General features: G+C 41.9%; 1 protein-coding gene across 3 annotated transcripts in view; it reads left to right on the forward strand.

Annotated features, from left to right (window-relative positions):
* Window positions 1-1245: 1245 nt before the first annotated feature.
* CAPRIN2 (caprin family member 2) overlaps window positions 1246-27074 on the forward strand; it is a 66822-nt gene continuing 40993 nt past the window's right edge. For all 3 annotated transcript variants that reach the window (XM_054034664.1, XM_054034675.1, XM_054034686.1), the window contains exons 1-6: window positions 1246-1345; window positions 2764-3029; window positions 6274-6336; window positions 12239-12325; window positions 14523-14761; window positions 23180-23262. In XM_054034664.1, the coding sequence (XP_053890639.1) occupies window positions 1342-1345; window positions 2764-3029; window positions 6274-6336; window positions 12239-12325; window positions 14523-14761; window positions 23180-23262 (742 nt within the window). In that variant the 5' untranslated portion in view covers window positions 1246-1341. The remainder of the gene's footprint in view (window positions 1346-2763; window positions 3030-6273; window positions 6337-12238; window positions 12326-14522; window positions 14762-23179; window positions 23263-27074) is intronic.

Here is a 27074-nt window from a genome sequence, read left to right on the forward strand (position 1 = left end):
TTACTTTTTCAGGTGGTGCCGACAAAAAGTGAACCACAGAGAATGTAACTTCAGCTTATCCCTCCGGGCTTCCCAGAGTGTTCTGTCTTCTTCATTTTTCCTTGTCTATTCCATTGCAAGATTGCAAACTATATGAGGTAGAGGTTGGTTTTTTATCCATTGTACAGCCCCGATCACATTGCCAGAGATTAACAAATGAATGTTATTTAACTTTGTGACTTTTATTATTTATTTTCAATTTTAATTTACTTGGTGGGGCTACTCACAATAATAAGCACTGCTCCAGCTAATTAGTGCTTGTATGATTGGGTCCTATGTATATAAGACACATTTATCCTTCCCATACAGATGATCAGCAACAGTAAAAGTTTCACTATGAGGCTCCATTCTGACCTGGATGAATCTCTCCTTGGTAGGAAAGCAATTTAGCTGCCATTAGAAATGGGCATGAGGCAAAATCCCAAATTCAAAGGCCCTCAGAGAGGAATTTTGTGCCTGGTCCCATCACTGTAATAGGCTGAACTTGTGTAGAAAGGACACCTCCATTTCATATTTGAGCCTTTATAGAATAGAATTGGAATATATGTCATAATCTCCTGACGTAAATTGCTCATGCACATGGACTGTGCTATAGGGAAGGAGCCACTTGGACTCACACAAGAGTCATGAGTCCTATTCATTGCATGACATTCAATTGTTACTTTTCTTCCCTGTGGAGGAAGTCATGGAGCTAAGGTCCTTTTCTGCACTGCATAGTCCCTCTGTCCTGGGCGCTCTGCTGAGGCTGCTGCCAGCTAAGGGGCCATGCGTGCTGATTTGTGCAATACTGGGCAGCAGCCTGAGACCCACCCAGCTCCCACCAGCTGTCAGGGAGCAGAGCCAGGAGCTGTAGCCCCGCCCCACTACCCCATAGGAGATGCAGGGGAATGAAAAAGGTGGTGGGTGCCATGCTCCTCCCCCCGCCCCCCAATAACGGTCCACCCGTCACGTGGCGGGCGGGGAGGGCGCGTGGTGGGGGCCGGAGGGACGAGGCAGATGGGCGGGCGCGAGGAGCCGGCGATTGGAAGGAGGGCGGTGACCTCACATGTAGGCTCCGCCCCTTCCCTCGTTTCTCCCGGCCGGCGGGGCGGGAGTTGGGTATATAAGGGGGGAGGCGGGCAGCAGGGCGGGCCGGAGCCTGTTCGGCTGGTGAGGTGAGGGGCGCCGGGAGGGAGGGGTTTATAGCGCCGGATCCGGCGTCGCCGCAGCAGCGTCCTCCGCAGCCCCGCGGTGGCAGCAGCGGACTCAGGCGGCGGCGCTGCTGAATCCCGGAGCCAGCTGCAGCGGCCGGTGCCTGGCGCTATGGGTGGGGATGGCGGCGGCGGCTGCAGCATCTCCCCCGGGGCTCCTCTCCCCGGACCCCCGCGGGCTCCTTCGCAGCCCCCCGAGCGTTGGGTGTCGCCCGCCCCGCACGCACGGGGGCTGCTGGAGCTCGGCTCTGCCCGCCCCGCACCAGGGATGCGGCGGGGCGTCCTGCAGCTCTGCCTTGTGCTCCAGTTTCCCGTTCCAGGGGAAGGGCTCCGTGGGGTCCCGTGTGTTTATGATGATGGGGGGGTGGCACCGGCTATCGAGGCTTCCTCTCTCCTCCCCCTCTAGTGTTGTGGGATGGGTGTGAGCCCCGGGCGGCGGCGGCGGGGGGGGGGGGACAAAGCAGCCCCCCTTTAAACTGCCCCCCCCCCTTGGCACCCTTTTGTGGCAGGCGCTGACAATAAGAGCATGTATGATTGCAAGTTCCCCTCTTAGCCCTGTAGATCGTCATGAGGGGGAGCAGTGGTGCTTAATATCCGCTGATACTTTGCACCCCCAACTCTATTGCAGGTGGCTTGAGAAGGGAGTGATAAGGGAAGGGAAATCTGCTGCTTTTCCTATAAATTCAGTTTGGGGTTCCTGTGTGAGCCCTTTCCCTTACCAGGGCTTGGCCTGGTGGTTACAGGTAAAGTTAAGAATGAGCCTGATTGATCATTACTAAAGACTTGTAGGTTGTGAATATTGTATAGAAATGCCTACTGCTTTCAAGGTTAAATCCCTTTCCCTCCCCCCAAACTTGTTTTCTTGTTGCAGCCTAAAGATATTCTTGGGCTGTGGATGTAGGCTGATTCTTTCTCAAGGATGTTGCTGCTGCTTTGGCTTTAGGGCTAAAGCTTTCCTTTTACTAGGCAACTCCTCTGCCTCTAATCAGTTGGATTTTAAAATGTGCATTGTTTTATCCAAATGTGTTTTTGGGTTGCTTATAAGGTCATGAAGGTAAGGAGAGAACTGCATCAAACCACTTTAATAGGAGTTGGGAGGGAGGAGACTGAATCCTCGGTTACACCAGTTAAATGCATGTTTGTGTTGGCAGGTGGGAGTGGAATCTGCAGTTGCTTACTTGCAGTTTTTCCCTCTGTGATGAGTGCAGGGACTGGCCTAGTTTTTTACATGGCCACTCGTGTTTCTGGAATCATCCCCCGCCACTGCCTAATACTGCCTGCATGAAGGATTTCTGTTATCTGGATGGGTGGGGAGATCTATACCATGTAAAGTTTCCCTGGTTTGAAGTTCCTGCTTCTGGTAGTCTCGAGGGAATGAGGAAGAAGAGATGGGGAAGTTTCTATGCTGATTTTTATATGGGTCTTTATTTCATGTTTTAAGGTTTTATTAGTGTAAATACTTATACTTACTAATAAAAATGCTCTAGCCCTAGGAAAGGGGAAGAGAGCTAAACAACCCACTTTTTTTTGGCAGGCCCATCTGTTTCAATGGTGCAGCTTTCCCAATCCCCTTTCCGTTGCCCGTCGCCTTCAGGCCACTCGGAAGGGGGGGAGGACAAAAGCATGAAGCCGGCCAAGCAGCAGGCAACCCCTGGCCAACCTGGGGAGAACCAGCCTCCCCTGAGCCCCCTGCAGTCTTCTCTGAACTCTGCTGCCACTCCTTCCCAGGCATATGAGACTTACATTGATAATGGACTTATCTGTCTCAAACACAAGATCAGGAATATTGAGAAAAAGAAGGTAACTTTTCTTTGCTATGCTGAAGAAATTGATAATTAAATATCAAGTTTAAGTTACAGCTCCTCAATAGTAAACTTTAAATCCTGCTATAAGAATCTATTTTGCATACCTATAGAGTATATAACATAATGGGTTTGCTGCAGCTAGTATAAAAAGATCAATAAAACCAGTTCATATTCAGCAGCATTTCTCAATAAGGTGTCCTCTGGGATTTTATCAGAGTAATATATAGCACTGTTGATTTTTGTACATTTTGGGTTTTGTTTAGATATATTTGAAAAGAGGAATCAGATTAGTTGTTTAAAATTGCATATGTTTGTGTCTCAAATATGGAAGCAGAGTAAATGTATGTAGATGTCTGGATAAGGCAACTTCAAACCTCATTTGTTTTCTGCAGTAGTTGGTTTTGCTGTACAGCTGTTGTAGTTTTCAAAGTAGTATGGGCTGGATGAATGGACTGAAAGGTGGATAGAAAGCTGGCTAGATCCTCTGGCTCAACGGGTAGTGATCAATGGCTCCATGTCTAGTTGGCAGCCGGTTTCAAGCGGAGTGCCCCAAGGGTCAGTCCTGGGGCCGGTTTTAATATCTTTATTAATGATCTGGAGGATGGTGTGGACTGCACTCTCAGCAAGTTTGCAGATGACACTAAACTGGGAGGCGTGGTAGATACGCTGGAGGGTAGGGATAGGATACAGAGGGACTTAGACAAATTAGAGGATTTGGCCAAAGAAAACCTGATGAGGTTCAACAAGGACAAGTGCAGAGTCCTGCACTTAGGATGGAAGAATCCTATGCACTGCTACAGACTAGGGACCGAATGGCTAGACAGCAGTTCTGCAGAAAAGGACTTAGGGGTTACAGTGGACAAGAAGCTGGATATGAGTCAACAGTGTGCCCTTGTTGCCAAGAAGGCTAACGGCATTTTGGGCTGTATAAGTAGGGGCATTGCCAGCAGTTGGAGGGACGTGATCGTTCCCCTTTATTCGACATTGGTGAGGCCTCATCTGGAGTACTGTGTCCAGTTTTGGGCCCAACACTACAAGAAGGATGTGGAAAAATTGGAAAGAGTCCAGCGGAGGGCAACAAAAAATGATTAGGGGTCTGGAGCACATGACTTATGAGGAGAGGCTGAGGGAACTGGGATTGTTTAGTCTCCAGAAGAGAAGAATGAGGGGGGATTTAATAGCAGCCTTCAACTACCTGCAGGGGGGTTCCAAAGAGGATGGAGCTTGGCTGTTCTCAGTGGTGGTAGATGACAGAACAAGGAGCAATGGTCTCAAGTTGCAGTGGGGGAGGTCCAGGTTGGATATTGGGAAACACTATTTCACTAGGAGGGTGGTGAAGCACTGGAATGCATTACCTAGGGAGGTGGTGGAGTCTCCTTCCTTGGAGGTTTTTAGGGCCCGGCTTGACAAAGCCCTGGCTGGGATGATTTAGTTGGGAATTGGTCCTGTTTTGAGCAGGGGGTTGGACTAGATGAACTCTTGAGGTCCCTTCCAACCCTGATATTCTATGATTCTATGACAGCTTGACTAGTGTGCAAGAGAATACTCCTTTAATGGATTAAATTGGATTTACAAATAGAATTAGTTTAGTTAAAATCTAACCCATAATCAGACTTGTGGAAAACTTTGTATTCTACTTGTATTGATTATAGGCATCTAATATTAAAATTCAGTGATGCATGTAAAAGAACAGATTAATAACATTGCTTTCTCTGACTCATAAGTGCAAGGTCATATTAAATATGTATTGCACTTCAGTTTTTATAGGGTTTGAGGTCTGGACTTCAGAAGCATATAGAATCTTGCAAAAAATTATTCAGCTTTTCATCTGTCATTTTGATTTAAAAAATTTTTAAGGCTCTATTAAAAAGCTTAGCAGTCTGTAAAGGAGCTGTCACTTTGAAGGACTCGAGGTGCACTTTTTTGTGGTTTAGTGTAGGTGAATGTCAGACAAATCTTAAATTAGGAGTTCAGACAACTAGATAATTCATAGCATTGCAACTGAAATGTTTGATTGAGATGGCACTTGCATTCTCAAACTGTTTTCAAACACTTGGGAAGAATCTTTTTCTATAAGTTCATTGAAAATCAGCTTTTTTTTTTTGCACCAGAGTTCAAACTTTTCATATTTTTGTGCTCTAAAATACCTTTTACTTCAAACCTGTATTTGACTAAATAACATGGGATATGTGTAGCTCATGCATTAGGCAGCAACCTAGTGCTCTTCCTTCTGTTGGAGTTTTTCCTCCAGCTTTAATTTCTTTAAAGCAATTCCGCATACTTTACAGTGGTATTCCATCTGCACAAATACATTTAACCTTGGTATTTCCCTGGTATCCTTGATTCTTCCCTTGCATGTACATTACAGTAGGGCCTCTCACAGTTGTGCAAAAAATCAGTATAAATTAATATTCAGATAGGTAAGAGGATGCATTCTTTTCCTTAGCTGCTTATGCTCATAGTAGGTACATATAAGTAGTTAACGTTTTATTTGGCTGCATACCCTCAAGGGGTAGTATTCATTACTGTGGTTCATAGTACTGAATTTCTTAACTTGTGCAAGTCTAAGTTTGCAAAACTTATTAAGGCTAATGAGAAAGGAATCTTTGTAGCTTTTAGTATATAATGAATTAGTCAGGAATTTAGCAGAAATAACATGTAGTTCCTGCACTGAATATCTTTCTAAGCTAAACTAGATACACAGGTAATCATGAGGGAGGAAAGGGCAGGATGAGGATTATAAAAGATAAGATTCTAAATATACTGCATATAGCACCTTGAAAGATCTTTGGGTTTTTGGGTCTGAGAATAAGGTAGTCAGAATAGGAGCCTATACTGGAGTGTAGCTCAGCTATGGAGCGCTAGAAAAAAGTGGCCCTCTGAAAGGAGGGATTTGAAGGAGTCAAGGTACCTATGTTACAGATAAAGGAAGCTAGTTAAAGGCCTAGGAAGCAATATGAAAGGCATGACCATGCAAGTGAGACCAAAGAGACAACAAGACAAGAAGAAATGGCAGGCCATAAAGTAGGTAGTAATAGCTTAAATATAGGCAGAGTTGTGCAGTGCCTTGAAAGAGAAACTTGAATTTGGGGAAAAATGGACAGAACCAGTGACATTATTTTTAGCTGCAGCATGTCAACTTAAGCCCAGGATATACATGGGGAAAGCTGAATTTCTTTCCATGATGTCTGAATAATCAGTATATAACAGATGACTGATCTTAAATCTTTTCTTCATAGCTCAAACTTGAAGACTACAGGGATCGCCTGAAGAAGGGAGAAGCCCTCAATCAGGACCAGTTGGTGAGTTTGCTTACCTGTCTTGGTAAATGGTTATGTGTAGGGTAATATTTGAAAGCTTCGAACATGTTGAAGATGAGGGTGAAGTTGCTGAGGAATCCTATTGCAGAACTGTTGTGGCAACTTCTATAAAGCTAGCATTGCTAAGCACCACCAGAAAGCTTGCATAATGGTATTCATAAAGCAAAATGAAATAGGCTTGCTTGTTGTAGACAAGCTGAAAAGTAACATTTGTGGGTTGCCCTAAAAATTTATCCTGTTTTAACTTTCAAATTGGGTATTGAGGTAAACAAAGATCATTCCAGAGCAGGTGCCAAGTTCCATTTCTTTAAGCACATGATCTCCACCTGTCACTAAGTGCCTGTTGTGCTTTCAACCTGTCATCTGCAATCTTTCGGGTGGTATCCATAAAGGGTTTGTCTACCTTGGGGAAATTACATCATGTTAAAACATAACCCTCAGTTGTGGTAACTAAAACATGATAAATATGGCTTTGCACTTGGTGTAGACAGGGACAGTGATTTTAACTGTGATCCAATTGACATTAGCTGGTCATGGCTAACCTTAAATTAAGCCTAGTGATAAAGTAATCCTAATGTCTTGTTTTCTGATCTCTTCAAGTTTGTGTTCTAACATGGTATAACTTCAGTGTAGACAAGTCCCCTGAGGCAGCAAAGCATTCCTGAGGCAGTCCATATTGCCTTGGCAGCAGAATTATCCCAAGGTGGTCTATTGGCCTAAAGGTCAGGAGCAGATTTATGGGTGGTTGTCCCAGTGTGATCAGTGAATATCTTCCATTGGGAGAGATGAGTCCAGGTGGAACCTTCATTGATGCAACTGGACTCTTGTTGTGCCACAACAGTTAACACCTTTATATAGGAAGCTAGCTGAGTTACTGGTCTAATGAAGGACATAGATACTGCTGCAAAGGGAAACTGGACACAATCAGTAGAAGGCTGAGAAATACAACCCTTGGCATATAATTTTTTTTAAACTGTCCCATGTTGTATGCTGTGGCCATCTTTCTGATCAAAATAGGTGGCAGCATGCTGACACATAGAATGTCAGATCAAAAGTTACACTAAGAAATGTAATGGGAACACTGAGTTATAGGTGACCTAGTTCAGGAAACTAGCTTTAATTTATTTAGTAGAAATATTATGTTGCCTCTGTTAAAAGGCAAACATCATTCTTTGGTTAGTGTCTAATGCCATTTTCACTGTTCTGCCCTCAATAAGATTGATTCTAGAACTTGTGTAATTCCAAAATTCCTAAAGGCATGCATTCTTTTGTTAATCTCCTTAACTGGTTAGTTCAATCTTTTGTGATATGGGAAGTGTAGACAAGTAAAGGGAGGGGGAAAAATCAAAATTGAGGGCTTGTTAAACTAGATCCTTTGGTTTATCACTTTGACCATCTGAATGGTCAATTTAGAATTTATGTAGTAAATAACAGTCCCTCTTTAAAATTATGGCTAAAAGATATTTAGCAAACTTGTGACAAAAATACCAGAATTGTTGTTCTTCATGGCAGTGCTTATTAAATTTCTGCTTCTTGGGTTATGTATCAAATACCACATCTGACTCTTAGCCCTAGTGTCTCAGTGCAGCAGCTTCAGATAACCCTGTGCCCCAATCCCCTGCCCCAGCCCTGAGCCCCCCAAACCCAGAGCTCTTTTCTGTACTCCAAACCCCTCATCCCTGGCCCCACCCCAGAGCCTGCACCCTCAGCCCAGAGCCCTGACTCCCTCCTGCACCCCAACCCCCTGTCCAGAGCCCCCTCATTACCGGCCCCATCCCACAGCCCTCACCCCTGAACCCCTCCTACACTCCATACCCCTCATCCCCCAGCTCTGTTGGGTCGCAGGCATCAACAATTTTCTTCAACTGGGGCACCAGAAAAAAGTTTGAAAACCACTGTTTTAAGTAATACATACATGCAAATAATTTTATGGTACAAAGCCTGCTAGAATGAAGACAATTCCACAATTAATAATCATTACCAAATGTATTTAATCTTGTCTTTCTAACCCTTTTTATTCTAAAAACATACTAGAAATGGAATAGGTGAGATTTCATTGTCTGAAGTGAAAAATAGACCTCTTATGTCTATCAAATTGTTCCAGTTACACTTGAAGTTGTGTGGGCTAGAGCCTGCTGTTAATGCAAGATTAGAGTTGCTGAGCACTCTGTTTCAATTGAGATTAATTGGAGTTAAGGCTATTGAGCAGGACTGGGTCTTGAGGAACCGCTTCTACTCTTCCTGTTTTTTTTCTTTAGGATTCAGTAGCCAAACATATTTTGAGGGTGGTCCTGGAAACACTTTTAAGGGGCTGTATCTACATAGAAAATTTAGGCTGTGGAATGAGGAAGGGAACATATAATGCTCCTAGTAATACTACTAATATGTAAATAATCCCCTTGCATTATTTGCAACTTGCACATTACAACACTGAATCTGAAAATGACTAGATAAGTGAAACTAAAACCACTGACTTTCATTTTTCAATCTGAGATGCGAATATAGTGATGTCAACATTTTAAGTTAGTTTAGAAGTGGCCTTTTTAACACTTTCAGTAATTTAAAAATGAGAATTTAAAAAATTCATTCTCACTATAGGTCTTTAATAGACAACTAAAAACCAGAAGACTAAGATGACTGAAGTACTGGGAAAGCCTGTATCAAATATGACAGAGCATTTTGTGTAACAAGCTTTAACCATAGTATATTTTATTTTTAAATGTAAAAAGCTGTCCTACACCAACCTCATGCTAACATTCCCTTTCAGGGAAAATTTCCTCTTCCCCTGCAGCAAGAGGATTCAGAGAAACTCACATCTGAGTTTCTTGGATGGAATTTTCATAAATACTAATATTGTGTGTGAGTGCTCCCTTTTCATCCTGGCTACTCCACCTCTGGAGTAGAGCAGCTTTTACAGTCAGCCATGCATCACCCCAATATTGTATACCCTAAGGGACCAATCAAGCTCATTTAAGGATCTGTCATGCTCCCCACTTTCTGAACAAGTGTGCATATGATCAGCTTGCTTTACCAGGGACTGTTACTTTCAAATTAATCTCTTCTGTTATTCATGGGCCAAGTCTGTCATTTCTGAAATGAAACATGCATTTAGTATTCACTAGCTGGGGAAGACCGAGCCCTAATTTATGGGGAAAATTCACTCCAGGTGGTGGTCTGTAGCTCCCTATGGATCAAAAGAGTTTGTGGTTGGTTGCCTTTACCTTAACTGCTCTGTGGGCTGAACAGAGTTTCAATGCTGCCACTCTAGCTCTTTATCTCTTAAATTCAGATTACATTTAATCTAGTTTTCAAGAGACCTCAAATGTTAGCTCCCAGTATATTACACAAGAAATTATCAATGTTAAACTTACTTTTCTAATGACTCTAGTATGATTCATCAGAAAGGAAGATGAGGAGCCACTTATTGACTACAAATTAGCCTGAAGTACTGTAAGCCATTCAGCCTGGTGTCTTGTACACTTCTACGTGACTAAGGCTCCTAGGTGCTATTGTAATAAGAGTAATAAATATGATTAACATTTCAGTTTCTTGTATTTAAGTTTATTGTGCACCCTATAATAAAACTTGTTTCCCCTCTTGCTTATAGTTAATGTGTTTGCATGTGCCTCTAATCTATTAGATTAGGGCAGGAGGTACAATTTACATTGCAACTTCTACTATGTTCAAATTCTACTATTTGTTCTGAGATTAATTTTAGAGACATACATGATGGAGGCTAGTTTCAAAACAAACTTTCTCAAACTTGAGATCAAGAACTCTACTTCATGCTGAGTGGAAACCAAGTAGGGGCATCAGTGTTAAATTAACTAGTATTTGCTTGGGGAACTCATTTCTGTCCAAAGGCAAGCACTATAGTGTTGTAGTAGTACAGGTCTGTCGCATCTTACGCGCGTTTAACATGCGCGATTTCAACTTTATGCAGTCGGCAAAAACAAAAAAGAGAAAAACAGTTAATACTATACCTGTAGTGCGGGTGATTTCGCCCGCCATTGAACTCAATGGGGTTTTGGCTATACGCGGTTTTCGCTTTACGCGCTAACTGCGGAACGGAACCCCCGCGTAAGATGAGACAGACCTGTAGCATCTTTTTGAAAAGATTAAGTGATTAAGGATCAACTTAAAATCATATTTCTAATTGGAAATTGGCATTACATATGAGCATGACATTGATATAATATGATCAAATTTGGCCTATTGGGGCCTGGTCTTAAAATTCTTGCCTTAAGTGAAGTCCTTAGAATTAAACAGTTGATTTAAACAGTGATATCTCTTAAAATTATGGGCAGAAATACAAATTGAAGCTAAAGTAAAATTTCCCAGGTAGTTTGTGCTCTGTTTTAAATTGTTGAACACAATTAAACTGGTGCCTAAAAGGAAAGGACTGCTTACTTTTATGCAAGTACAATTGATGGCAATATACTAGCTCTTCTAATTCTAAATGCTTCTTGCCTTGGTAAATATCTGACCAAGTATAACCAACACTTAATCTTTTATTCTTGGCGTTAACTGAACTGAGATGGTAAAGAATACAAAGAACACAGGCTCCAAATTGAGGTGCTCTACAACTGACTTGACAGCATCCCTTTAATCCAACTGTAAAGCTTCACATTATATATTACCAATAGTCTAGACCAGGGGAAGGCAACCTATGGCACATGTGCCAAAGGCAGCATACAAGCTGATTTTCAGTAGCACTCGTGTTGCCCGGATCCTGGCCACCAGTCCGGGGGGCTCTGCATTTTAATTTAATTTTAAATGAAGCTTCTTAAACATTTTAAAAACCTTATTTACTTTACATACAATAGTTTAGTTATATATTATAGACTTGTAGAAAGAGACCTTCTAAAAACGTTAAAATGTATTACTGGCACACGAAACTTTAAATTAGAGTGAATAAATGAAGACTCAGCACGCCACTTCTGAAAGGTTGCCAACCCCTGGTCTCAACTAACTGCTTTCACTCTGGATCTCATGTAATAGCAAAATGCTGTAATGTTTAATTTAGAAATACTGCAGGTATTACTACCGCCAAAGCACTTATGGAACTTAATAAAACTGGACAATTCATATTATTGGGGTTGCAGTAAACAAGTTCCATGAAACATAGACTTGGGAGTTCAGCAACCAGACAGTGTACCTTAAAAGTGATTATTTCAGAGAAGCTCCATTATCTAGTCTCGAATGAGAACTAAACTTTGGTTAGAGGTGTTAGAGAAGCAGACAGGAATTCCTTTTCCAGGCGTGACTTCTATAAGTAGACTAATTTCCAAAAGCATTCTATGAACATGAAGTTAGCTATATTGTACACCTTTTTAAAGGGACATAACTTGAGTTAATTTGAAGTTAAAAGTAGCTTCAGATACTGTTCCCTTGTGAGCTTCTGTGGTTATAAAATTGCTTTTGTATCTTGATGCATTTTCTCTCTGTGGTTCTGACGTAAACTAAAGGGAAAGATGAATAATACAAATTTACGATAGTGCCCAAACTTCCCAGTCAGGATAACGTAGCATCACACTAAACGTCCTACAAACCTGTATGAAGGGACAGTCCCTGCCCTGGAGAGTTTACAGTTAAGAATATGGGGAAATGGTGAAAGTGTCTATACAATAGTCAGTCCAAAAAATGAGTTTCTTACTAACCTCAGGTATGGTAATCTTGGATGTTACTTGTAACAATAGGAAACATTTTCATGTGAAGTTACTTAAAAGGTGGTGATCGTATAAACAAAATTGAACCTGTAATAAAAGCTGTATAATTTAGCCTCACAGTTGAAATAAAGTTTACTATGAGAATTGTTAGGATTTAGCCACAGACTAAACATATATGATAAATGCACTGCTAGTTTGATATCTGCTTATTGCAGGAGGCAGTGGAGAAATACGATGAAGTGCTACACAACTTGGAGTTTGCCAAGGAGCTTCAAAAGACTTTTTCTGGACTTAGCCAAGATGTAAGTAAAATCTACTCTCTTGTGCTCTAAACCTCTGTAAAACAATAAGATACATGGTTACACAAAGCTTCTGAACTTTTGTCTAAGGTACTAATCTAAAAAGATGGAGCTGGTAGTCATGACTTACAGATAGTCTTCATTTTCTAGAATGCAAAGCTTGTATTTCTAGCTTTCTAATTTTGATTTTATGGCTAGGTAACATTAACATGTAGAACAGCAGGATAGCCTCAATCTAATAATTAACTGTAAAGCAGAAATTTTGTCTTGAGGTGAAAATGTGGTCAAGGTATAGGATCACTTTAGATATTTGCATATACTGTAGCTAGAACATGAAGGCCAGTGATTTAAGAGCATCTAGTCTCCTAAAACTACTGCTCAAATATGTACCCCAAGTGCAGTCAACTTTAGATGATTCCAGGATGTTCTGGTTCAAGTGGACAAGGATCAACTTGTACAATAACCACCCTTTTTGGCGGTCTGAGTTTCAGGACTGAATTCTCAATTCTTAGTAGGCCAAGTGCAGAAGTTCACTGCAGAACCTAGATTCTACTTCACCCGTATGCAAAAGGCAAAGAACTCAGTTTCCACTCCTGCCAGGCGACATAGCTTCAGGCACAAAATAAACAGAAAAGTGATGGAAATATTGGGTATGAGAAGCCAAAAACACTAACTCAAAATTACTCAGTATTTGGGGCTCATACACATGCTCACGTTCCAGAACTGGGACTGTTACTTCACTTTACAAAGCCTTTGCCCATTAGGTGAGACTTTGAGGTTCTCTTGAGTAGAAGTTAGCAGGTACAACTTAATCCTTAGGCTAGTGAGAGAACAGTGAATGGTAAGCAGAGGGTTAAAAGACTGTTTCTAGAGTACTTGAGTCCTGGAAGTTGCTACATGCATAAGTTGGGTTCTTATAGTCATTATGAGTTAAACTTCTGGATGTAACTTGTACTCCTCTGTATATTTCACTCAAATTGAACTTGTACTGTTTTTAAGAGGCTTTCCTGTTTTTTAAGAATATTTACTTCTCCATGTTGCTGTTGCATGTAATTGTATGTTCTTCCCTGGGGTATATTAGATTACAAGATGTTTACATGGAAGAGTTAAAAGCTATAATAGCTAATTATTCTCTTATATTGAAGCATAATCACTGGATTCTCACGTTTTCCTTCTATTTTCTTTTTACTAAGTCTGGGTTCTGCAAAAACCTGCTAAAGCTTAATGTTCCAGAAGTGAGCACTAGGCAAAATAACTCCTTGTAGCCCTTCCATGTTAAGTGATGTTCCTTTATTACACTGCTGCAAATCCAAGTCCTGAAATATTACTGCTCAATAGTTAAATAGAGCAACTTTGGTGTATTTTTACTTCTGGAATGATTTGGAAATCACTAAATTTTTTTGCTGCAGAACTTGATACAGGTGTGCCACAAAGTGTTGGAAGGGCCTTGTCACAGAATACACTGGGGAACTACATGTTACCTAAATGACTTCTGCTATGACTCTTGCAATTAAATGTTTGTCTTGTGTCAATACAGGAAAATCAAGCAAGTATTTGTGGGTTTCTGGTGTATTATGACAACTAGGAACTTCTGTACTGAAGTATTCTTTCAGTAGTAAATAGGAGTAATATGATTTACAATATGAAACCTTTCCTTGCATTTTTGACCATTTTTGCATTCACTGTATAGCATATTCATAATTACATATTTTAACATGTAATTACAGTAATGTAAAATCTAGCTGAGAAGGGCAAAATGCCACTGATTCATGATGTAATTTTCCATAGCAGAATATATGGAATTCATGATACAATTGAAATCATGTTTTTTGATTAGCACTCAAAGTAATTTAACTTCATAGCTTGCAAACTTCAAATACATCACTGGCTTATTATAGATTACTTTTTATGTTTTAGTCTAGGCCGAAGAGGAAATTGGCATCAAGTGAAGGGTTAGAAACTAAGGGTCAGATTTGCAAAGGTATTTAGGCACCTAAAGATTCAGAAACATGCTTAGTGTGATTTACAAAAGTGCCTAAATATGGGTTAAATGCTTTTGTAAATCCCAGTAACACTTCAGTGCATCTTTAGGTGCCTAACTACCTTTGTAAATCTGGCCCTCCAGTTTCTAATTTGCAGTCCAGCACCCAATCAGTTATCATTCTGTCTAGTGAGCCAACTCACTCTTGTATTCTAACAGCTGCTGAGAGCACAGAGGAAGGCTCAGAGACGGGATACTATAATGAAGCTTGAAGCAGAGAAGAAAAAGCTGCGTACAATACTGCAAGTCCAGTATGTGCTGCAGAACTTCACTCAAGAGCATGTTCAGAAAGACTTCAAAGGTGGCTTGAACAGTGCAATATATTTGCCTTCTAAAGAACTAGACTACCTCATTAGATTTGCAAAACTGACATGCCCAGAAAGAAGTGAGAACCTGAGGTAGGTTGCCTTTTTTCTCACTAATCAGTCTCCCATGTCATATACTAGAATACCTGTGTAATGGTCTCAAATAAAATGTATAGCATGTTCTAAAAACTTTAAACAGTTTATTGGAACAGCAATTTGGGATCTGACACATAGTGGGATTACCACTTCATGTTTGCACACGTGCAATTAAATCTTGGTGTCTGTGTGCCCAGTGCATATAGTGGTCAGACTTTTTCCTTCAGCAGTACTCGTTGGGCAGCTCGAGCTCCCCCTGTTGCTATGTGCCACTGCATGCAGGTATAAAGGGCAGAGCTGTCCCTAAGCCTGTTATTTCTTGCCACCGCAACTGTCATTGGAACCCTATTCAAACAGTTTGTTCGTTCTCTCTCTCAGCTTTTTATATATAATAGTGTATATAATATAGTTCGTTTGATCAGTCTGGTTAGTATAAGTCTTAGCTGTTTTTTTTTAAACTTTTTTGGGCTGGTGGGTTTTTGCATTTCCAGGTTTCTTCTGTGTACGGTATTGAGGTATTCCCCATGACTGATTCAATAAGTGCTTCTTGTTTGAAGTCTGTGCCACTGAGTGGGTGACCCAAACAATAGCTGCCTGAAGTGCTTGGGTGAGGCACATAAATCAGTGCCAGATTTGCAGGGAGTTCAAGTCTATAATGGAGGATAGGCTGAAATTCTTCTGATGAAGGCAGGGCTCAGGCCACCCTCAGAGCTGTCCTAGTTTGACTTTGTCAAGTGCTGGAACTTGAGTGAGAAGCATGCCTCCACCTTTAGCTGACTCCCAGCACTGATCTCCCTTTCTACTACTGAGGAAAAAATAAGACTTACAAAGAAGCCCCAGCCAGGGAAATGTCTTCACCCTCCAAGTCTGTTAAGAGGGATGAGAAGGAGTTGAGTGCACCTGAGAAACCCAAGCTCAAATATTCAGCCACCAATTTAGAGAAGTCGGCTCCAGTGCTGCAAAGAGCACTGTCAAACCCCATGCCAGAAGTGGCACAGTTTTCATCGTCCGCATTGCAAACTATCTGTGTTGACTACCCTGGAGGTGTTTGGGGGGCCAAGATCTGCTCTGCTGGTCAGTGCTAGTCTCCATTACCACATGAGTTGGATCCTTCAATGACATTACTGCATCCAGCATCGGCAATTCAACCTTTGGTGCTGCAGTAGTCTGCTTCCTGCATAGGCAGCCCTTCGGTACTGTCCAGGGGGAAACCTGTAATGATGGTGACACTCCTATGATCAGCAGGTTCTCAGCACCAGTCCCTGGCACAAACTGGGTCAGTCCTTCATAATCAGAGGAAGGGGAGTCTTCCTCATCAGACTCAGAGGTGGGATGGTGTGTCTCAAAGCCCAAAGCAGGACCTGCTGGTCTCCTCACAGATCCTCTCTCCCAGCATGCCACCACAACCCATCAATGGGAACTGCCATGGAAATGTGGCCAGGCTAGTAGAGTTTGGTCTCATATCAGTGGCCAGTTTGGAACCTTTTGGGGTTCCCCCAGCTTCCAGATCTTCCCCTCACTGTGTGTACTTGGTGCCTTTGTTTAGACAGGAGGAGTCTCTGCACTGGGCAGCTCAGTCTCCAGAGTCTGGTACCAGGCCTGATATTGAGCATCAAGAAAAGGTCCTAGAGCCAGAGCAACAGCTGGTAGAAGATATTCTCTTCCTTCCAGTCATGGCTTCTTCTTCATCCTCTCCAGATAAAGCTGTTTCATCATGGATAACTTTTCTTCCTCCTGATGATTTTAAAGTTTATCAGTTGTTGAAGAGTGTCTTCAGACCTGAGTGTGCCGGTCAGGGAGTCCTCACATCACATGGTTGACATTTTATCTGAGTGGCTCTGCCAATTACTGAGGCAGTATTAGATCCTATAAAGACTCTGTGGCCGACTCCATCTTCATTGCCTCCCATCTCAAAAAGGGCAGAAAGAAAATACTTTGTACCCTCCCAAGGTTTTGAGTACCTCTGTACTCACCCATGATTGGGCTCATTGGTCATGATAGCTGCTAATGAGAGACAAAGCACCACATCAAAAGATGCTAAGACTGGACTTTTTTGGCAGAAAGATTTCTTAGATGGGGGTTTGAAGGCTCTGCTGGGATGGTAGGGTTTTAATTTATGGGGCTCCATGGAGTGGTTGAGAGCTGCTTCTGAGGAATGTAAGGCAGGAGTTCTACCCTCATTGACCAGGGAGGAGACTGGTCACAAGCACATCAATACAGGTGCGACTAGATACAGCAGACTCAGTAGCTAGAACCATGGCATTTGCAGTTGCCAAGCACAGATCATCTGGTTGCAGTCTTCTGTTCTTCCCTATGAAATCCAGAATACTATCCAGGACTTACTGTTTGAGGGTCCTTCACTAGTTTCAAACCAGATAGACAGCAAGCTCTGATGTTAAGGACTCTGAAGCCACCTTTAACTCCTTAGGCTTGTGCACACCTGCCCCAGTTAGACAGCACTATCAGCCCCAGCAGATGCACTGGTATTCTGCTCCATCTCCTCAACATCAGCATCAGCCTTTCCCTCCTGCTGCTTTGGCTCCATCTCCAGTCACTTCAAGATACCTTTGAAGTACAAAGCAGTCATTTTGATGGGCCTGGTCAAGGTTGTCATATCAGTCTCCATTGGGGGGAGGGATAGCTCAGTGGTTTGAGCATTGGCCTGCTAAACCCAGGGTTGTGAGTTCAATCCTTGAGGGGGGCCACTTGGGGATCTGGGGCAAAATCAGTACTTGGTCCTGCTAGTGAAGGCAGGGGGCTGGACTCGATGACCTTTCAAGGTCCCTTCCAGGTCTAGGAGATGGGATAGCTCCATTAATTATTTCTCTCCAGACCCCCAAACTCCTTCACCTTCTTAAACTGTCCCACTTCCACAATGCTTGGTCTCGAATTATTTGGACCAGTGGGTCTTGAGCACTGAGGAGGTGTGAGATGCTCTCTAGTTTGCTTCTATCCTCTTCTCCAGACCTCTTGCGAGGTGCTCTTCATTCAACAAGTGCAGTGTCTACTTCAGTTGGGAACCACAATGGATTTCACGTGGTATCAGAGGGAACGGGTTTTGTTTTAATTCCTAATTCAATGATGAAATGGGGAATGGGGTTTTCAGACCAATATGACTTTTGTCAACTCAATAGATTCTTGAAAAGATAAGGTTGTGCATGATCATCCTAGCTTCTAGTCTCATCCTGGAGACTGGTTTGTTGCCCTCAACTTAAAGAATGCCAACTTCCATGTTGCAGTCAAGCACACAGGAAGTACCTCTGGCTTCTGGTAAATCAAAAGCATTCCTGGTTTACTGTACTACCTTTTGGCCTGTCAACAGCACGCAGGGTCCTCCCAAAATTCATGGAGTAGCAGCTGCATTCCTCTGAAGATCATGAATTCAAGTTTACTCTTACATGCATGACTGGCTTGTCGAGGGCTGTTCCAAACTGCAGATACAGAGCAGTGTAGCCCTGATCCAGTCAATCTTCAGTGCTCTGGGACTATTAATTAATGTAGAAAAGTCTCTCCTTTCTCTGGTTCAGAGGATAGTTTACAGGGGCTGTACTAGACTGTTTGCAAGCCAGGACCTTTTTCAGACTTCAGGTTCCAGGCAATTCAGTCAACTGTAGGTTTGAAGTCTCACCCAGGCACAACAGCACAAAACTGTTTGAGGCTTCTGGGATATATAGCCTCTTGCATCTACATGGTTCGATACACCAGACTGCACCTCAGAACTTTGCAGGGCTGGTTGGCATCAATCTACTTCCTAAGCTGCCATCACATAGACTGTGGTAAGGGCACCCTCACAATGTTCTCCTTTTCCTGGATTGTCTGGATTTGTCCACCAATGCATGGACATGCATTCCATTTGCCTGCCCACAACTGATGCTCATGCTAGTAACAGATGCGTCTGGTCTAGGATGGAGAGCCTACATGAGAAGATTACTACTGTGGTCCTCCAAAGATTTAGCTTTACACATCAATGTCAGAATGAAAAGTTGTCAGGCTGGCATGCCAGATATTTCAATCACAGATCAGGGGAAGCAGTCTGCTAATCCTTTCAAACACAGCAGCAATGTTCTACCTCAACAGGCAGAGGGGAGCCTACTCTTCTGCAATTTGTCAGGAGGCAACTCTACTCTAGGAACTCTGCATTGCTAACTTAGTAGATCTGGAAGTATCTTACCTGCTGGGGATATAGAACGACCTAGCAGACTGTCTGAGCAGATCATTTGAATCACCACAAGTGGTCACTTTGTCCAGATGTGGCCAGACACCGCTTCCAGTAGTGGGGATTTCCCCAAGTAGACCTGTTTGTGACCATGTCAGAAGTTCTGTTCCCTACAGAATCACAGCCTGGGTTCCATAACAGATGTGTTTTTACTACCAGGGTCAGGCAGGCTCCTATGCTTTTTCCATCAGTCCTACTCATTCACAGGGTATTAAAGACAAGATAGTATCAGGCCAGTCAGATTTATAACCCCAGCATGGGACTGTCACTGGTTCTCTACTTTCTTGGCACTGTCAGTGAAACCTTCAATTTCACTTTCACTAGACTTGAACCTAATCTCCCAAGATCATGGTCACCTACTCCACTCAAGCCTACCATCCTTTCATTTACCTCCATGGCTAGTTACTAGAGAGCTGTCTTGCTCGAAAGAGTTCAAGAAGTTCTGCTAAATAGAATCATAGAATTGTAGAGTGGAATGGACCTCAATAGGTCATCTAGTCCTGTCCCTTTCACTAAGTATTATCTAGATCAATATGTCTCTGACCAGTGCTCCAGTCTCCAAGATCTCCCTGACAGTTTAGGAAGGCAGCAAGCTTGTCCCTGGTATCAAAAAGGTTAAACGCTCATCTTAGACCATCCTTGACAGGTGTTTGGAGGTTTAAGAATAGGTTAGACAACGACAGACTTCACTACTATCTCGGGCAATTTGTTCCAGTGCTTAACTACCCTTACAGTTAGGAAGCTTTTCCTGATGTCAAGTCTAAATCTCTTGCTGCAGTTTAAGCTACTTATCCTGTACTCAGTGGCCAAGGAGAACAATTTATCACCCTCCTTTAACTTTTCATGTACTTGAAGGCTGTTGTCTCTTCTCTTCTCCCCCCCAGTCTTACAAGAACTAAATGGAGATGTTTTTTCCATCTTGTCTCAGCAATATGGCATGTCACTATCTTGTTCAGTTCATGTCCTGGACTGGGTGCCTGAGATTGGCCACACTGAGAATACCACACTCAGGGCAGACTGCAAGAAATAGGGCAGACAATCCCCCGAACTGGTTTATTCTAGAATTAGTCACCACGCCAGTAACAAAAGAGCTTCTGTAATACCATCCTGGTTAACAAGAAGCCAAACGCAGTCCCCTTCAGGCATTCCAGCCCTTGGCTCCCATCCAGATGACCAAGTCTAATATAGTGAGAGGTTACTGAAAACCCTATTCACCATATTTAAAGTTCTACCAATATCAAAGGATCAGACATTTACCTTCAGGTCAACATATGTCTCAGATCTTTGCCAGATATCACACTGTCAGCCAATCCTTAATAAACTAAAGATTATTAATAGTTACTGAATTAAGAAATCATACCTACAAGTGATTTTCTGCCCCCTTCTCCCCCAGTGTTGATAGCTTAGGATCCTAGCATTTATATCTGGCTTGTAGAAGTCTCTGAAACCATCCCAAAAGGTCAGAATCCAAATGCAGCTTAGAAGTAGTCTGATACCCTGGAAAATGTATGGAAAGACTATTCCAGATAACTATTTGGAAGATCAGTCCTTTGGCTCAAACTTCCCCTTTGCGAAGTTCAGCAGACTACAGATGAAAGGGTCAGGTCTGAGTCTTCTCTTTTATAACTCTCAAGGAAGCTGACAAGCTGCCTCACAAATTTTCACAGCAGGGATTTCCTCCAAGGAAGAATAGGCAATGCAGATAGTTTGTGGATCTTTGCTTTTAAGCTAATCTTATATTTCCTGTGCATACACAGGTTAACTAGTTACACTTATTTACATAAGGCAGTTAGCTGGTCCTCCATTATAACAGTTAAGCTGAAGACGATGTAGATAAGATTCCAGTGTCTCATCTTTGGTCTTGAGGCTAACTGAACACAGTTGAATACATAATATTAGGCAATTAAGACATCAAAGGGAATTAGCATCTGAGCTATTTTAGTTACATTGTTTACCTATATCCTGTTAAAAGTTTAAAAAAATACATTGAGTGTCTACCCTTGGTTTCTGTTACCACAAATGAATGGGTTAATGATTGCTGGTCTAGTTCATCTCTTTGAAATTCACAGAAGTGAATTTCACTGATAGTTGCAGTGCCTCTTGTTAAGTTAGGGTCATACACAGGTTGGCTGGTCTGCCAGTGTCACAGCTTGAGTCATCAATAGTGTAATGTGCAAGTGCAATCACTGTAGCTGTTAAATTGTTCGGTAACAGTTCTTCAAGATGTGGTGCACATGTCCCTTAAAATTAAATGACTCACCTGTCTACCCCTCTACATTTGAGTCCCAGTAAAGACCTGAGGGGGAAGCTAGAGCCAGCTCTGCCCTTTATACCTGCACTCAGTGGTGTGTGGCAGCAGGGGGAGCTTGAGCCATACAACAGGTATGGCTGATGGAAAACATTTCTGATAACTGGGTGTACAGACAACCAGAGTGGAATGGATATGTGCAACCCTTGGAGAACAAGCTACTTCACAAGTTAGTAACTCTTTTCCCCCCACAGGGCTCAAAGTTAAGTTGGCAAATTGCTGAGGAGGTGCATGCATTCTGATCCCCAGTGGTGCAGTTGCTTGTAACTGGTTCTGCTACACAATGCCCTTCAGTCTTTCCAGTTTGACAGTACGATGAAGTGCCAATATTGGAGTGCTTCCCACTGTAATGTACTTTGACCAAGCAGGCCAGATGGCGGTTCTGAGTGTCACTTCTGCCCCTTGCCTTCTGGAAGAAGTGCACTAAGTGTCATAAACACTTGTTCCCTTCTGTATTCATGGAATAAGGCAGTAGATCTTTGTTCCATTAAGCCCAAAGAGGTATTAAAGCCAATAATTTTGGGCCCCTATCTTTGGTATCAGCATTGGTTATCTGCTGCAAATGCAAGCCGATAACCAAAGAATTTGGTTGCTGCTTTGGCATTAAAATCATTAATCTGGGTACTAAAATGTCAGGCCTTGGTGTATTTGAAGGCCGCAAGGCTATTTCTGGCCTCCTTTATTCACTGTCTAGAGTGCTGACCAATATTGACATTATGCCACTTTCATCTATTCGTATGGTCTTGCTACATATTTGGCTGACCTTAGCACAGTACGACCTATGCAGTTTTCTACTTGTTGTACTGTACAGCTGGAAGCGATGCTACTCTTGCTGCTGCTTACTCAGATAGCAAGTTCACCAAAAATCTTGCTGATCAAAATGTGCAGTCTGTGTTTAGGCTACTGAATTCTTTAAGTACTTTCACAATTGTTAAAATAGGCTTCTTTCAGCAAGGGATAAACCTATTCTGTGGCTTTTCATACTAATTTGTTTACCTTAATGGGATGGTGGGTATAGATTGTCTAGAATTTTCAGTAGTTACTGTTAAAACTATTGTCTTATTGTTTGTTGTTGTTAAAAATTGTATATTACATTTCCAAGTGTAATATGATCCTTGTATCTTAGTGTCAGACTAAACCAATTGATTGGTTAAGACCAGCTATGTTAGTGCTAAATATTGAGAATGTAACGTGAGCATTTGAAGGCTTTTTATCTTATCAAACTATGGGCTAGAGACTTTGAAGTTCTGAGGTAGAGAAAATATCTTCATTTTTACAAACCTGCCTCAAATGACTTTGTTCATATAAAACTAAACTTGACTGGCCACTGGTTCATAAGATGTACCTTATAAGAATAATCTGCAACAATATTTCAGATAAAGCAACTGCTTATAAACATTTCAGTATGCATTACACATCTTGAATTCACAGAACACATACTCATCTGGTCAAATGGCTAAATACTGAATGGCTAAATATTGAATGAAACTATTCTTTGGGCTCGAGTCTTGTCACGTGGATTATAGAGACTTCAAACTACTTTTGACCAGTAGTGGCAAAATGCTAAACTAAAACAATATCCAGGGTCCCAAAACCACAAACAGAAATGTTTAGAGTTGTCCAACTTTGTAACATTGTATTAACCAAAGAGAGCTTATTGAAATAAGGAATACTGTTAATGGGGCTGCTATCTTAGGTAAACAATGCATAGTACCACTTTTTAAAATTAAAAGGCTCTAATGGTGATTGCATTAGAAGAATGGCCCTGACTTTAATCCTGTTCCTAAAGAAAAGAAACAGAACTGCTGAAGATTACAAATTATCATAGGCTGAAAAATGAATAGCTAAAGAAACATTTCTCTCGTTTTAACTTTTCCTTTTTGGCTTCAAGTGTTGAAGACCAGATGGAGCAATCATCACTCTACTTTTGGGATCTTCTAGAAGGCAGTGAGAAAGCTGTGGTTGGAACAACATGTAAGTTTTTGGCTATTTGGGGAGGAGATAAATAACATTAATTTCTACACTTATTCTGGGGGTAAACATATAATGTAATATACTTAGCATTTTGCAAGTGGAAGATGCTATACAAATGAACATACTTGGAGGTCTCATACTGAGTACTGTGCATACTTCCCTGGAATGCTTCATCTTAAAGGACTGAGATGTGTAATGATCAGTTAATCTGTATATTAAGTGTAGGGTCAGTTCATACACACAGTGGCATGCTTCCTACTGGAGAAGTGGACCATTTTCTCAGTACTGATGGTTTAGAAGCTGTGGGTTGTATGTATGCTGGCTTTATTTTAGAATATTATGCAATAGTAGCCATGCATCAATTCTGAACTAACCTAGCAGACAGAACTAAACCCTTCAATCTGATAACACTTGCATTTTTATTGCAAAGGAGATCAGTGTGCCATTGAGTTAATTCTGGAACCCTAACTTCAAACTCTTCTGGATTGGGTACAATAGATAATTGCACTTCCACTGGCCCCGACAGTCTTGGTGAAGATCCACTACTGAAGACTTGCAGCATAGGCATAAGCAGAGAAACTTTTTAAATATTTTATCAAAGTAAACTTTAGCCTTTCCCTTGTCAGAATACATTAGCACATGCTGTAGCTGATATCAACACTGTCAAAAGTGCTGTTTCATCTCTGAGGTCTGGAAATTTCCTCAATCTATAGATGCATTGAAGACTGCAAAATCTAATTCTTTGAGTGACTGCGTAGTCTGACTGGTGTTGGAGCATTTTCTCTAGCGGTATCCATATGATTGGTCATGTATGGCCCCCGCTTTTCTTTGTGCCTGGAGTCAAGAGTATAAAGGATGAAGCCTCCCTGCTCTTTCAGTTTCTTCTTATTGTTGGCAGTCACAGCTTGTAGCTGTAATTAAGTACAGTCTTGAGCCTTTACATTTGTATGTAATTAGTATATAACTGTACATAGTGGTACTCATTTTTCATCCAGTTTGACATTTGTTTATTTTTATTTTTCAATCCAATATCCTCTAATTCTCAAATCCAGATGGGGTGTCAGGCCCATTCTAGATCTTCAGACATTAAACAGATGCAGCAAAAAGTTGAAGTTCCATATGGATTTCCTTGTCAGTTATCCTTGCTCTAGATCTGGGAGAATGGAGTGCTGCCCTTAACTTACAGGATGCCCACTTCCATGTGGCACTCTACCTGGGTCACAGAAGGTTTCTAAAGTTCACAATAGAAGGGCATTACCATTTCACCATACTCCCCTTCAGGCTATTGTTGGCATTTACGGTTTTCATGTAGTGCATGGTGGTAGTGGCACTTACCTCTGGATTTGGGACATCCCATTATATCCATACCTGGATGATTGGTTCAAATGGGACCACTCCAGTCAGCAAGTAGAGAGCAACATTCATCAAATCCTCCATCTGTTCAGCTGCTTAGACCTGATAATCCAGCAGGGAAATAATTCATTGACAGTCCTAGATTCTACTTCGGCCAAGGTATACCTGCCCCAAATTCAGTTTTTGACTATCTAGGACCCTTTTGTGGCTACTTCTTGAAGGCTACACAGTATGGAACAGCCCCAGGCTCTTGGGGGAATATGGTTGCTTGTATGTATGATAAAAATGTCAGGTTCCATCTCTGATGTATGCGGATGTGGGTAAAGTGAGTCTATCACCTGAACAAGTTTGTATGCATCCCAGCCAGTGTGGTGTCGTCCCTGGGTTGGTGGATGAATCAGGACTGTGGAGGGTGAGCCTATTCTCATCAACTCTCCCTTTTATGACTTTAGTAACAAATACTTCTGCTGTGGGGTGGGAACCATATGTGGGGTAGCTGCAATCTCAGGACATGTGGTCAGTTCAAGAACATTTGTGTAATCTGGTCTCATGAACTGCCTGCAGTATTCCAAATGTCAGCAGTTCCTACTACATTCATAGCGAGGCCATACAGGTGCTCAGACATGACAGCTGTTTTATGTAAGCAAGTAGGGGGGTACCAGGTCAAAGACTGCCTCTTGAGACAGGTTAAGCAGTGGAATTTCTGCATAAGAAATTGTATAATTCTCAAGGCTTCACATGTTTCAGGAAATCAGAGTTGCCTGGCAGATCATCTAGGCAGATTGCTCATCTAGATCACAAGTGGTCTCTCAAGCCAAGAAAGTTAGTCTCTTTTGAATGGGGGTGGAATTTCTATGGTGGATCTGTTTGCGAAACAGCAGAACAGGAAAATGCCTCCATTTCTATTGCAGAACAGATCAGTCAGGCTTCATCTCAGATGCTTGTTTCCATGGAATGATGACCTGTATGCTTACCCACCAATACCTCTTAAATCGAGAGTGGTATTAAAACTCAAACAAGACTGAGGCAGGGGGATCCTCAGAGCCTCACCCTGGGAGGAATAACCCTGATAGTCTATGGTGAAAGGGTTTTGTTGAATTAAAGACTTTTTAAATGGGTTACTAGCCACATTTCCATGTCTTGCACTCGTGAAATACTTAATGAATTGAACTAAAGTACACTCAATATTTACTGCATTTGTGGGAAATGTTCCTATTGACCCTTGAGTGTAGAGACCCAGGCCTCTGTATGTACTTTTGTGAGACATTTACATAATTATGACTGCATTAAGAGACAAAATGAAAGTAGTCCTACAGTAATTCTTCAGATGACTCCTAGCCCCACCTCCAGCAAAAACCGCTTGGGAGTCAGTGGAATGGACATATATGCAGTTACTAAAGGGTAAATTTTTCTTCAAGTAACTGTTTTTTTGGATGTTACATATTCATATGCCACAACCCACCCTTTGATGCTTTCTTGGGGTGTCCAAGACTGTAAGTCACTTGGTTCCTGCTCTGCCTTGGAGAGAGGTTTGTTGATGCTGAACTGCTTGTGACTGGCTACCTGACACACCAGTCTGTTAGCCAGCCAAATAAACTTCTCAGGACTTTGCCAGCCTTTACTTGGCCTTGCAGGTAACACTTTGTGCACTTCATTCCCAACTCCCCACCCTCTTGAAGAGTGTTGTCTTGCAGTATGCAGCCCATCACTGCACACTCAAATTTCCAAATCTGCAGTATGCACACCAGTCTGTTAGCTCAGCTGAGGAGTTGCACTTCAATATATTTTGTGCTGAGATGAACTTGCAATAAAACCAATAAGTTTGTTTATTAATAAAGAACAGATTGAAGTGATACCAAACGAGGATAATAGAAACAGACTGGTTACAAATAAAACACAAGTATAACATGCTTTCTATTGACTAAAACATAACAAGCTGCAGTCTTTGTCAGCTTCTCACTGAAAGCCTCCTCAGCATCACATGCCCTTAAAGCCAGAATTCAGCTAGCATAGATACAAAAAGCATTGCTCTTTATGCTCTCTGTGATGGATAATCACAATGCCTTTTTCCCCCTCTTATAGTCCAGTATCCCTCCCTTTCAGTGGTTTGAGCATTGGCCTGCTAAACCCAGGGTTGTGAGTTCAATCCTTGAGGGGGCCACTTAGGAATCTGGGGCAAAATCAGTACTTGGTCCTGCTAGTGAAGGCAGGGGGCTAGACTTGATGACCTTTCAAGGTCCCTTCTAGTTCTAGGAGATAGGATATCTCCATTTATTGATTGATTGATAGTAAACCTTTGTTTACTATCTTATTCTATTAGAGGTGAGGAAAGATATCTTGTTTGTTACTTTTTCCACCCATTTTTATTCTTTTCCTGACGTTGCTGTGTGTCCATTTAATCATACGGTCCTAGATCAAGTGCAAGCTGGATTTTGATTTGCCAACAAGCTCTTGCATAG

This window comes from Malaclemys terrapin, chromosome 1 (genome assembly GCF_027887155.1).
Source record: "Malaclemys terrapin pileata isolate rMalTer1 chromosome 1, rMalTer1.hap1, whole genome shotgun sequence".
NCBI classification, from domain to species: domain Eukaryota; kingdom Metazoa; phylum Chordata; order Testudines; family Emydidae; genus Malaclemys; species Malaclemys terrapin.